The 13,655-nt window shown below is 34.1% G+C and overlaps 1 protein-coding gene across 3 annotated transcripts in view; it reads right to left on the reverse strand.

Annotated features, from left to right (window-relative positions):
- ATF6 (activating transcription factor 6) overlaps positions 1–13,655 on the reverse strand; it is a 188,473-nt gene that overhangs the window by 85,004 nt on the left and 89,814 nt on the right. For 2 of the 3 annotated variants that reach the window (XM_007976372.3, XM_073008195.1), the window contains exon 14: positions 12,215–12,329. In XM_007976372.3, coding sequence (XP_007974563.3) covers positions 12,215–12,329 — 115 coding nt within the window. The remainder of the gene's footprint in view (positions 1–12,214; positions 12,330–13,655) is intronic. The other variant, XM_073008194.1, reaches the window with a different exon arrangement.

A 13,655-nucleotide genomic window follows, 5' to 3' on the forward strand; every position in this document is an offset into this window, starting at 1 on the left:
GAACTGCTCATAATACTTAATGACTTTTCTGATAAGATTTGTGATAGTATTAAAGAATGTGACATTTTAATATATAATAAAATGTGTCAACATTTGGAAGACCTGCATAACTCAGTGAACCAGTATCTTCAAATGACCAATGTATAACGTAACAAAACCTTGCATAGGTAAAAGATTCATTCAAAGTGCAAGATCAACCAATGGATTTTAATTTCAGATTACTAAAAGTTCATAGATTTGGCTTCCATGTTGCAACTAACCTTTAAGAAACTACCTCTTGTTGCATTTTGGTGTAGCATCAAAGAATACCCACAATTATCTGAAAGGCTTTTAAAACAGTCCTTCCTTTCCAACTATATCTCTGTGTGAGGCTGGATTTTCTTCATATATTTTGACCAAAAAGAACAGATATAAGAATCTAGCTGGTTTCTGCTAAGCCAATCATTAAAGAGGTTTTTCTTAATGTTAAAAAAAAAAAATGCTACTCTTCTCATTTTCTTTGAAAACATAAAGGAATTTGGAAACCAAAAAGTTTGAGAACCACTGATTTAAGGATCTCCACTCTCTTATCGCTCAGTTTGGTTTTGCACCTGATGGCAAAATAGAAGCCTGAAAGGTTAGGGTCAAATATATAGAAAACAAGGGAATGGATAGATAGATAGACAAGCAAACATACCTACATACATCAGAAAACGTCTGCCTACATGGCTGTGGCTTAGATTATCCTCATTCCAAAGTCAAAGAAAAATTATTATTTTTACTGTATATCATTCTCTCTAGTTCACATTGCTCATACCTCTACTAGAATAGATATTCAAAAGTTGCTAATTCAAAGCACATTTTGGGGGGAGAATTCAACTAACCTCTTTAAGGAACTTCAAAGTAAGTATGTGACACTGACCCTCTCCAAGACAGACTCATTTGTAACAGAATAAAAGTTATTGAACTTCTATTCAATAAAAAATGGAATCAGAAAAGAAATAGCTGTAAAATGTAAACTGAGTAACAGTTTACATGTAACTGTTAACTATTACATGTAAACTGTTTATTCTGTATGATATATTTTAGTTTAATTTTTCAAGATTTATTTTAAGGCAAATTATAATCAGACAGAGATGACTCCAAATAAATTATTCAAAAGACAGTTTATGTCAGATTTAGCAATTTGACAAGCTTATCTTAAATTCACTCCATACATGAAATAAGCACTCTGCAGGGGACAGTCTCATCCTTCTAGGGCATCACAGACACATTATAGACAGGCATGTTATACATAAGGAGCTTATTCAGTCTGGGGCTTATTCATTCCAGAAGTTAAAATGATAGCACAATCTGTTTAGCACCCTAACTGAAAAATAATCCTTTCTGTCCATGTATTACCAAGATCAGTATTTCAACTTTGAAACACAGAGAAATTCTTACTGGGTATATAATTTCCCTCATGCAAAATGGCACTTAGACTTTTTAAAATGCATTTGAATTCACTCATTTTCAAAGACTGATTTCTAGACTTAAACATGAGACACGGATGGTCCTGATAGTAATACTCAGTAAACTGGACATCACGATTTCTTTATCACATTACAGTGACTATATAAACTAATTGAAAATATAGTATCAAACTGATGGATTTGGTATCTAATTAATTTGTTCATTTATTCATTCAATATTTATTGAATACCTGCTACATGCCTGATATGCCATGTATTGGGAACAGAGTCATGACTAAGACACACAGGGTTCTTGCCCTCAGGGTACTTATAGCCTGGCAGGGGAAACAGACATTAAACAATCGCATAATTATTATTTAGTTAGATACTATACTCCTATTCTCAGCCAACCATCCACCTTGCAGGCTTCCAGTGTGATGCCCATATTATGAATTGGATGTCTCCTGAAAGCCTACCCATAATAAGAACTTTATAGAAGATTAGCAGCAATGTGTTGAAATAAATATCACACAATTATCAGTCTTAAGATTTTTCAGGAAAACACTGTCAGTGTTTAGATTTGCTGGTGGTGTCAAAACTTAAAATATTAAGAGTCCAAAATGAACAAATCACTGTATATAGGAGAGGGGAGGAAATGACATGAGTGTTTCAGACCTTGGTCCTGAGTTAGATCATAAGTCATCAATTTTTCCTAATTATAATAATTGCTTCCTCCATAATTAAGTTTTATGACATCATCAGAAAGGTTATACCAAATTTTATGTAGGCTACTTTGCTAGTTTTCTAACTTAATACGAGAAAAAATTATAAAACCATTTACATATAAGTTAAATGAGAAACAGTTCTATCAACTTTAACATTTTGAAAACTCTTTACCATTATTAAAAACCAGCTTCGTATTTAAGATTTAAAAGACTTTTGATATCTCAAGGAGTACTTTAAACATGATTTTATTCTTCGAAAATCTGGTTTCAATTCCATACACTCTTTTCTTTCTTTTCTGTAGTCCTACTGCAAATAAACAAAAACTGTTCAACTTTCTCCATGCTTTTACTTTAAACAGAAAACAATACAGAGGAGGAACAAACAATGACTTGTTTATTTTCCTTTAGAACATCTGTCAAGCATAAAACATAAACTCTATTCTTATATGTATATAAACTAACTACAATAGTCCCTATTTACCTTATATCCTATCTTTATATCTCTCCTGTCCTTAACACAAACACATACACACACACTCTTAGTTCTCTTCTCCTTATCTATGTCTAGGATATCTCCATCTCCTTCCAGTGTCAAATTTACCAAACCATTGTTTTTCTTTCTCATTCTCTTCTATCTCTACTCTGGATTCTGTTCTGATTACTCTGCAATAAACGTAATCTCAAGTTACCAATGATTTTTATGTTTACACAAGACAAATGAGTTTCTTTCATTTCTCATTCTCAGGGAGCTCTATAACATCTGATACCACTGACAGCCTCCTTTTCTGACTCTTCTTCCTTGACTTCCATGTTTTAAAATAACATAAACAAGTTGATTTATTTTCCTTCATCTGTACTCTTCCAATTATCCTATATTTCTAATAATTTCCTCTGTGTTTCCCTGCTGGCTCTTGTTCCTCCCACACTATTACTTTGAGTAACATGTGGCTTGGTTTTCCACAGGGCTTTATCTTGGTCTCTGGAAAATGATCCTGAAACAACTCAAAATATGTTTTGAAAAGAGAGATCAATGGAATTAAACTCCAAGTTGACTACCTTCAAAGATATGATATTTGGATATCTTAAATAGGCAATAGAGGGAAATGATCAAGAACATAGACTCTGGAGCCAGACTTTCTTGGTTAAATTCTGACTCTACCATTTCTAAACTGTGTCACAATGGATAAATTTGTTTTTTCATTTCTACCGCTGACTTTTTCTTCCTTTTTTTAAATCTTTCTTATTGGAGTTCACAATGGACACAATTGCCTCAGGTTCTTCAACTGTAAAATGATGATAACTGCACCTATCTCAGGAATATTATAAACATTAAAGGTTGTCGTATTGCGTACTGTGTGTTATTAAATAAATTACAAAACTGCCAGCTATTCAAAAAACAAACTAATTTATAGCCCCACCTTGTAACTTCACATTTTGTTGTTTTTGTTATGGTTGTTTTTCAGAACTCTTAAAATATACTGACTCCACTAGATTGAATCACTTAGTAACTTCAAAGAGTTTAAAGCAATACTACAGCTTTCTAACAGGAAAGTGTGCACATACACAAACACACAGAAGAAAACTATAGATTTCTGGAGCCAGAAAGAAAAAAGCAAATCTACACTAACTTTATCACTTAACATATAAGGAAACTGAAGATGAGAGGTACTAAGTGATTTCTCTAAAGTCACATAGCAGATGTCACTGAGTGGCAAAATGGGGGCTAGAATGCAGGTCCCTAGGGTCTGTACCTATGAGTTGTTTAAAATGTATTTTTTTTCCTCACATATTCATGATGTGAAGAAATGTTCTTCCTGGGAAAGCAGTTCTGCTTTGGGGAAATATTTTCTTCCCTCATCACAAAAAATTTGATGAGAACTTTAAACTATCAATCATTAAATCCTACCTTTTCTTTCCTTTTTTTAACTTTTATTTTAAGTTCAAACAAACATGTGCAGGTTTGTTTTATAGGTAAACTCGTGTCACAGGGGTTTGTTGTACAGATTATTTTGTCACCCAGATAGTAAGCCTAGTTACTCAATAGTTATTTTTTCTGCTCCTCTCCCACCTCCCACCCTTTTTTCAATGTAACTTTAGAAGTCTTTCAGGAATTATTCTATTCCAAAGCTAAAAGTCCACCCACACCAAAGCTGACTATATATTCTTAAAATTTTCATTGCTATCCAAGTCACTGAAGTAATTTTAAACATTCATTGAGAAAAATGTCCTCCTTTGTTTCTGCAAACCCCACCTCTAGTAATCTTTTGAAGAGTAGGACATAAAAAATAAGGGTAAACGGCACAAATAAACAGTTAGTGGTCTGAGTAGTCAACATTTATTTAGGACTTACTCTGCACAGCCTGCAATGCATTGCAATACATCTTGTAAAAGACAAAACAGAATGAATAGACTTTATCCCTGCCCAGAGAAAGCATACAACCTAAAAGGGGGAGATTAAACAAATGCATATGAAAAACATATTTTACAATAATAAGACTACCAGATAGCGCAAGCAAATAAGAACAGTTGAAAAGTTATCAAGACTCGGATGGATCTGCCCACCATTCTGAGAATTTTGAAGACTTCATATTATTCTTGAGTTACAAGTTCTCTGTTTGTGGCTATATACAAGTCTAGTTACAGACTATTGAACAATCATTTCTCAAACATAAAGCAAGTTACTTTAGACTTTGTGTTTGAAAAGTGTAAGAAAAAAAATTTTTTATGTTAGCTAGCAATGTTATAGAGACAAAAAACAAATAGTTAAATTCTCTAAAACCACACAACAGTAATTCACATTTAACAAGGAGTTTGAGATCAAATGCTTCTGTTCTCAAAGACCTAGCATGCCACGTACAGAAAACATAATAAAATGTATTTACACACACAAAAATCCCACTCTTTTCAATGAGAAGCTCTAGAATATCAATAATTAAAACAGCTTCTATTTTTGCTAAACTACTTCCTCTTTAAGACAAAGCAAAGACATTTCTTTTCCACCATGTTGGAAATTTCAGATACTGTTTTAAAAAGAAACCAGAAACTTTCAAGGCCTATTTATTCTATTTCCTGACTTGAAATCTGAAGCTATATTATAATATTTTAAACCATTATATTATTCTCCAGCATTATGAAAGCATAATCTAATAAAGTACTTAATCTATAATCAGGTAATCAACAAACAAAAACTTTTTGAAGTTGTGTAATGAATCTGCCAAAACTGTCCAGCAGATTTGTCAATGAAATATCTTGCTTTTGGAGAGTTAGATTAATTTGTTATTTACATATGCTGTAATATATCTAGAAGTACCAGATATAAAGAAAAAAGTACCACAATGTAAAGAAAAAAAAATCACTGTATTAAATTAGAATTCATTAATTATTGCCCTAGTTCTAATGCTTACCATTTTTGTATCCTTAGATAAGCTACTTAACCTCTCTTTGCTTCAGCTTTTTCAGCCATAAAATTGGACTAAGAATACTTATGTGCTTATATGTAAGGAATTTCTAAGATTATGCATGTGAAAGAGGTTTGTAAACTACAAAGGTAGTTTACATTAAAGTGTTAATATTTGTATATAATAAAGTGAAACAGAAAATGGACATATAAAAAGAACATTATTGGTATAATGATTAAATAAATCTAGGTTAAGTTTATTAACCTAGGGTACTCAGTCAACTCTGCTCTATTTTTGTATGTGTTTTAGACCTGAATGAGAATATATTTTAAAGTTAAAAATTAATTTTAAAAAGTCTTCTAAAAGATTTTTTAAAACATCTCTCTTCTGAGATAAGACCCTTTTCTAAAATGCAAGTATCTTTCCAAACTCATCTATTCACACTGTTTTCCAGCTAGAATTTGGCTGAAAGGCCATGAAAGTGGAGATAAGAAAATGGCCAAACTCCAAGATCCATGTGTACGCTCAAGTTTTGAGGTCTTAGGAACAAAAGAAGGAGCTGTACCCTTTTGAAGTAGACTTTATAAACTAATTTCCTTTGATACTAAAGAAATTCCTCCTGCCTCTGAAGATTTTATATATATACATATAATTGTACATAGAATTTTTATATATGCATATAAACTAAACATAAATTTCTAAGAAATAAATAACAGGCATTAAGAAAATATGCCATTCTTCATGTTTTAGGTATTAATCTAGGTACGAAGGTATAAAATATCATTGCTATTTTTGAAATTCGTTTTTACGCCCATCCGTGGGACTAAACCTCTGGCAAACATTTTGAACAAATAACATCACCAGTCAAACTTTTTTTTGCAATAATTACAGTATTTCCTACAATGTTTCCAAAGTTTCAAGTTTCTGGCTCCTACTGCTTGACTCTGTACAAATAGTAGAATCCATCCCTTCTCCAAAAAAAGAAATCAGTTAGGTCTAACAAAAATCTACTCCAAATTGCTCCCAACAAATAATTTTAAATAAAGATGCAAGTACCTCAAAGTTCTACTTACTGACATAGAAAGCTACACCCAGGTGAGTTATTTAGCTTTACAGCTTAGATTCAGAGACAATAATAAGCTGATCATACCTGGCTAGTGCAAACTATAAATGGACAAAACAGAGATCATCTCTAACTAAACCTTCTACTGGAGTTCAGCACAGCTTATATTACTTCTCAGATCAGTAAAATAGATTCCAATTTCTTTAAGCAAAACAATGTAAAAAATACCTTTTAAATGATTATGAAAAACAACAAACTTCCATCACTGTGACTTCTCTCAATGGATCATGTCTAAAAGCATTCTGCTCAGTAAGTACTCAGTGATAGGCATCGCTGAGTGTCGGGGGTGGTCACAGAAGCATACGATATTTCCTGCCTTCAAAAGGCTTATCATATAGATGAAAAGATGGGCCTTTTAGATCAAACAATTAGGAACCAATACAAGAAAGAATTTAATGCACACTTACTAAGAATGGGGGGAAAATAATAATAATTAAAAAAACAGGTTTGTGGTATAATAGTGTATGAAGCTCCCAGCACCTGCCACAATCATTTCCTCAGAAGAGCAGCCCCACGTTCTTCCTTCTGCATAAAGCTGTTGGCTTACAAAGCAAGAGAATACATTTAATGAAGCCAACCCTATTTTGCTTGTCACAAATGAGTAACTATGGATCATAAGCCAAAGCTGCCATAGTAATTCTCTGCATAACAGAACAGAACTACCCAATCAGGTCTTTGTGTTTGAGAAGTGTGAATCAGTAATGTGTAAAAAAGACTAAAGTGGAATCACTGGAGCTGCTGTCAAATCAGAAATGACAATAAACCTATTCCAATTCTCCATGAAGACTAGTATATATTCCACCCTAGGAAGCACAAGCACAGAGGGATTATTTGGATTCTGAGCCAGTTTCTTGTGCTTCTTTAATCTCACGTATCTTACAACAAGTCCCTATTACTTAAGGTTACCCTTATAATCCATGCCATATATGTGATAGTGTTAATAATTTTTATAAGGGATCAGTAAGGGGTAAATACCCAAATATGGTACTATTGCTAGAATATATAAAATACCTGGAAAGAGAAGAGAAAGAGACACCTCTCAGGCAGTCATATGGCTATAGCTCAGGTTCTTCTGTAATATTATGTATGTATTTGAAACGATGAAAAGACACTTTACTTGTTTACTTACAATTTGAGACAGGTACTGAAAACAGAAAATGTAATAGAAATAAAAAATGTTCCCAAAGTAGGCATCCATCTCATTTGTAAAACAAAAAATATTAAACAAGTAGAGATAATATGGCAAACTGACATTCATAGTCATCTGATTCAAAGAGAACCTGTTTTTAATGAAAAACTGCCCCAGGAAGAAATGCTTTCCCTATATATTAGTGGATGAGACAGCAACATGTAAGGATGGTATTTAAATGTGTATTGAAATAATAAATTAATATCATTTCCCCACCTCTTCTCAATGTTTCTTTTCTGCCCTTTTAAAATCATCTTCTTATTAACTTTACTTGAGCTTTCCTATCTGTTTCTGTCTTAGCTCTTGAATTCATTTTGTTATATTATTTAATCAACCTCCTCCCTCCCTCCCTAAATAGTCTATCATACAAAAGCATTTTTAAAATAAGCATTATTGAGCCCAGGAGTTCAAGACCAGCCTGGGCAACAAAGTGAGACCCCATCTCTACAAAAAATAAATAAAAATTAGCTGGGTGTGGTGGCGCTCTCCTGTAGTCCCAGATACTCTAGAGGCTGATGCAGGAGAACTGTTTGAGCTCAGGAATTGGAGACTAAAGTGAACTATGATTGTACCACTGTACTCCATCCTGGGCAATAGAGACCTTGTCTCTTTAAAAAACAAAAAAACAAAACAAACAAACAAACAAAAAGAGCATTAAACTTAATTGGATTTTTTCTTATTAATGTATCAGTTATTCTACACTCAAAGTGACTTGGAAGTTTGAGAAAAAGTTATTCCTCAACCTCCCTCTCCAAATCACACTAAAACAAACAAATCAAAGAGAGGAGGAAAAGGCAAAGTATTTACAGGAAAATAAGCTACAAATAACTAGAACTAAGCAAAGAAGGCAGAATAGGTTACTATGTTGGTGGTAAAAAACTCTTTAAGGAAAGTCAAAAGAACAGAAGCAGTTTGGACCTTTGTCTGAACTACTGGGATCATAAGCATTTTTTCTTGCTGAGCTATAACAGGAACTCAGTAGTTACCCAAGAGTGTGTCTGCTTTAGAGAAAATAATTTCAACAGCTCAACTGTAAAGAGATTAAAAGGTGCAGGAATGCAGGGTGTGAGGGAGTGTCAGTTTGGGAGAGAGTGGCTTAAATAACAGTACTAAACAGTCAATGGCTACTTCTACATTTATAAATATTAAAGTATTTTGTTAAATACATGTCCATTCATAAAATAAAATAACATGGCTTGCTTATTGACTTCATTATAAATGTGTGGGGCTCTGGAATCTTCTTCTGAATTTCCAATGTAGTATCAACTACAGTAATTTTTGCCAATAAAATTAAGAACCTAAGTGGGAGCAAAAGTCTATATCCTTCTGCACAAGAAATGATGCCACTCACCTTTTTAATGAAACTGTTAGAATATTTTATATTGAAAGATGAAAGAGAAGACCAAGTATGAGGTAATTTATTATTTCATTTTCATTTCAGCAAGAGCAAAAAGAACAATCCAGGCATTTAAGAACTAAATTCCTGTCCCATAACATAGTTTACAGTCATCAACATAAAATTAACTTCCTTCTCCCTACTACTGAACTAAAACAAGAAAAAATAGAAAAGGATGTTGTCTAACTACTATTATCTAATTCAGTTCAGGTTTATCTTTACTCTCCCTTGATAGAAAACACCAAAATGTGATAAATCAGTAATGTGAAAATGAAAAATCCAAACAGAATGTTAGACATACTCCTAATAGTATTTGTGTGAGAAACAGTCCTAACAGTCTTCCTGAACATCAAGGGGTTGCCAGGGGAGTGGAATTCAATAATTTTCTAACAGCACTTTTATAGCAAACTAATGAGAAATCACTTTTTACAAATGCAAAAAAATGCAATGCATATATATTTTTTAAACCACCTTTCATTGTCTTTTATAAAAATACAGTCCCTTTAAAGCTAGGATTGGTTGGGCACGGTGGCTCACACCTGTAATCCCAACACTCTGGGAGGCTGAGGCGGGTGGATCATGAGGTCAGAAGATCAAGACCATCCTGGCCAACATGGTGAAATCTCGTCTCTACTAAAAATACAAAAATAGCCAGGTGTGGTGGCATGCGGCTATAGTCTCAGCTACTCAGGAGGCTGAGGCAAGAGAATAGCTTGAACCTGGGAGGTGGAGGTTGTAGTGAGCCAAGATGGCGCCACTGCAGTCCAGCCTGGGCAACAGAGAGAGACTCCATCTCAAAAGAAAAAAAAAAAAGCTAGGATTGTTTTCTCTATAAAAAATACTTGTTAGGCCGGGCGCGGTGGCTCAAGCCTGTAATCCCAGCACTTTGGGAGGCCGAGACGGGTGGATCACAAGGTCAGGAGATCGAGACCATCCTGGCTAGCATGGTGAAACCCCGTCTCTACTAAAAAAAAAATACAAAAAACTAGCCGGGCGCCGTGGCGGGCGCCTGTAGTCCCAGCTACTCGGGAGGCTGAGGCAGGAGAATGGCGTGAACCCGGGAGGCGGAGCTTGCAGTGAGCTGAGATCCGGCCACAGCACTCCAACCTGGGCGACAGAGCGAGACTCCGTCTCAAAAAAAAAAAATACTTGTTTTCTTCCCTTAGAAAAACTGCACTAATCATGACTTCAATTCATGGCTTGACAAGTGTTACTTCTAATATCTGTTATACTGTTTTGATCAAATAATACAGTAGTTACCCTGAACCTCAGAAAAACTGTCTATTGAGTATGAAAAACATTCTTCTACAGTAACTTCCATAAAATATACTTCAACACAATCATTTTAACACCCAGCAGGTTTCTTCTTCACAGTGCTGAATCTTATTCTTAAAAGTTTACTTTTTTTCTCCTACTTTGAACATAATTATGTCAATAGTAAAGGAAATACTTTGTTTTCATAGACCAGTATAGTTGGAGCCTTGCGGGAAACACTGTTCTTAGCTGCCCCCTTGCTGCTGAAAAGAAACTTTAAGGCTTGTGCTGTATAGAAATATACCAGTTACATCTGAGAGAGTAAGGTGAACACAGGGAATTTTGTGAAAAGGCAGTGATCATGAGACGCTATGGCTAAAGTGTTCCAAATCTCTTAGCATTTTTGATTAATAACTGAAAATATATAAGATGTTTGATTTCCCTAGTTTTCAAGTATCAAAGTTCTCTGGTCCTAAAAACCTGAGCTGCTAGATATTTATACCTTAGGAAAAGAATTAACTAGTTAACTGAGAATTTCAGTGATAGTAAGTGGTAATAATCAGAGAACGAATTTGCTCATTCTACTGTTAGTATAGACACTCGTCCCTCTGTTTATGTAGGACTGGTTACAGAGCCGCCTGTGTATCCCCAAATCTGCACACACTCAAGTCCCACAGTTAGCCCTGTGGAATCTACATGTGTGAAAAGTTGGCCCTGCATATAAGTGAGTTTGGCATCCTGCTAAGGTTGAGAAAAATCCACATATAAATAGACCTGCTTCATTCAAACTTGTGTTGTTCAAGGGTCAACTGTACTTACTTCTAACCACACCCAGTGTATTCTTAAAAAAAAAAAAAAAAAAGTCAGCTACTCAGTATCACTTGAGCCCAGTGGTTTGAGTCCAGCCTGGGCAACATAGTGAGATCCCTTCTTTTGTTTAAAAAAAGAGAGAAAGAAAAAAACAGCTTGGGATAGAAACCACCACTGAGGAATTCTAATTCATTCATGTGCTCCTGGGTTAACATAAAGCACTCTAACAGAGATATTCACATGGCAACTCTATGAAGAAACTATTTTCATTTTATAGAAAAAGTAGATGAAATATAAATAGCTATGCATTTTTTCCATTTAGCCTAATATTCATAACATTCAAAAGTGCTAGTATAAACATTTACTTTTACATAAGCTAACTGATTATCTAATGCACTCTTCACCAACCAAATGTTTAATTAAGAAGAGATAAAAGAGGAATAGAGAGTCTTAGGAACACAGATCCAAACATTCCACAATTAATAATCAGCCTATAATCCATCTCAAATCTACATTTCAGAAGTCTATTTCTCAATAATCAAATGGGAATTGGTTTAAAAGCCTAAATAGGAAAAGCCTAAATAGAATATTTTTATGTTTTTACTTTTTCTTTTGTTATAAACAGTATGGCTATCAGGATTACAAACAGTAAAAATCAACAAGTAGTTTATATTTCCTAAATATAAACTCATAGTCTGACACCAATTCCACGTTCATCTTTATAATACTCAACAGCTCAAAGTAAAGCATGTATTACAGTACCTAGACTGTTCCACTCACATAATTTATTTTATATTGCTTCCTATTTCTCACATCTTTGTATTTTCCACAATATTCAGCCCAATGTCTTATGTACGGCAAGCACTCAATTCTTTCAAGAAGAACTTACCCTTCGAAATGACACAACATAAAATGTGTCTCCCCTTCTGCGGATGGCTTCAAAAAAGTCTTGATAACTTCTGGGTGAAGCATAATACACTTGTAGCTCACTCCCTGAGTTCCTGCTAAAGTAAGAAAAATATAAGGTATTACTAAAATAAAAAGTTTCATGTCTTCCCAAAATACTTCCCATTCTAAGGCTGTGTCTGAATTCTAAGAATCTCTCTCAACCAAAATATTAGTTGCACTTTGGCAGTAATTTTTATAACAACATTTTGTAAAGCCCAAGGACCAGGATATTTTAGAAGAACCCATTCACTAATGCTAAAATTCTGATTTCTGAATCAAGGCTCTAAAATGTACTAGATGGTCAAACACATTGCAAAGCACATAAAAATAATCAAAGTATCAGAAAATAGAGAGATTTCTACATAGGTTTGAAGGATTTTTAATTTTTTTAGTAATACAAATTAAATCTGAGGAAAAGTCATTTTTCGTCACTCTGTCAAATATGTGAAGATGTGCTTGCCTACGAGGCTGTGTGAAAGGTGGAAAAAGTTGAGGATTTGAAAACAGACTTGGTTTAGAATTCCTGCTTCACTTCTCAAGTGGGCACTCTTGGGGAAATCACCCTCCATGAGCAAACTGTTTCCTCATCAATAAAAAGAGGATAACCACACAAACTTTGCAGGACTGTTATTGGAGATATTATATATGTAAAGTGCCAAGCATGGATCCTGTCCCATAGGATTCACTCAACAATTGCTAGTCATGATATTAAAAGTACCATGTGTGTGCCTTACTAAAATTAAAAACTAAAATGATAATACCTCAAACCACATCATGCCCCAAAAGATACAGTCAAATGATTCTAATAGAGTTCTTAATGTGTTCAAGATTTTCTAGTGTTTAGGACCAATATCTGGAAGAGGTAAAGGGATCCTGTAATGCTTCGTTTTTCCTCAACGAGAAAACTTGTATGTATCAATCAAATATTATTAACTTAAGAGGAGAAAAAGACTGACCTAAATGGAAGTAATAAATGAGTTATAAGAACTTCCTTTGAAACAACTCCATTTGTTCACTAGGCCATTTCTGATTACAATATTTTGAATATATAGTCGCTTCTTGCATTTTGTGATAGTTATGTTCTAAAAAGTCACTGCCATCAATGACTCAGTGAATCCTAAACCATTCTCCTAGGGGAAATACAGGGTTCGGTTCCTGCAAGCCTCTGGTTACAATATTTCTGTCAAGTGATCAATATATAACCTTATTTATGTGTTTCTGTTTAAAGACACCTTCTTTAACATATTCATTCACTAACTTGAACTCACAGCCAACAGCACTATAAATCATGCCTGAATGAAACTTATCTAACACGTGTAGTTTCTCCACACAGCACACCACAGCCCATTTGGGCTTAGCAACACTAGACAGCAATTCAGCAA

Source organism: Chlorocebus sabaeus, chromosome 20 (assembly GCF_047675955.1).
Source record: "Chlorocebus sabaeus isolate Y175 chromosome 20, mChlSab1.0.hap1, whole genome shotgun sequence".
NCBI classification, from domain to species: Eukaryota; Metazoa; Chordata; class Mammalia; order Primates; family Cercopithecidae; genus Chlorocebus; species Chlorocebus sabaeus.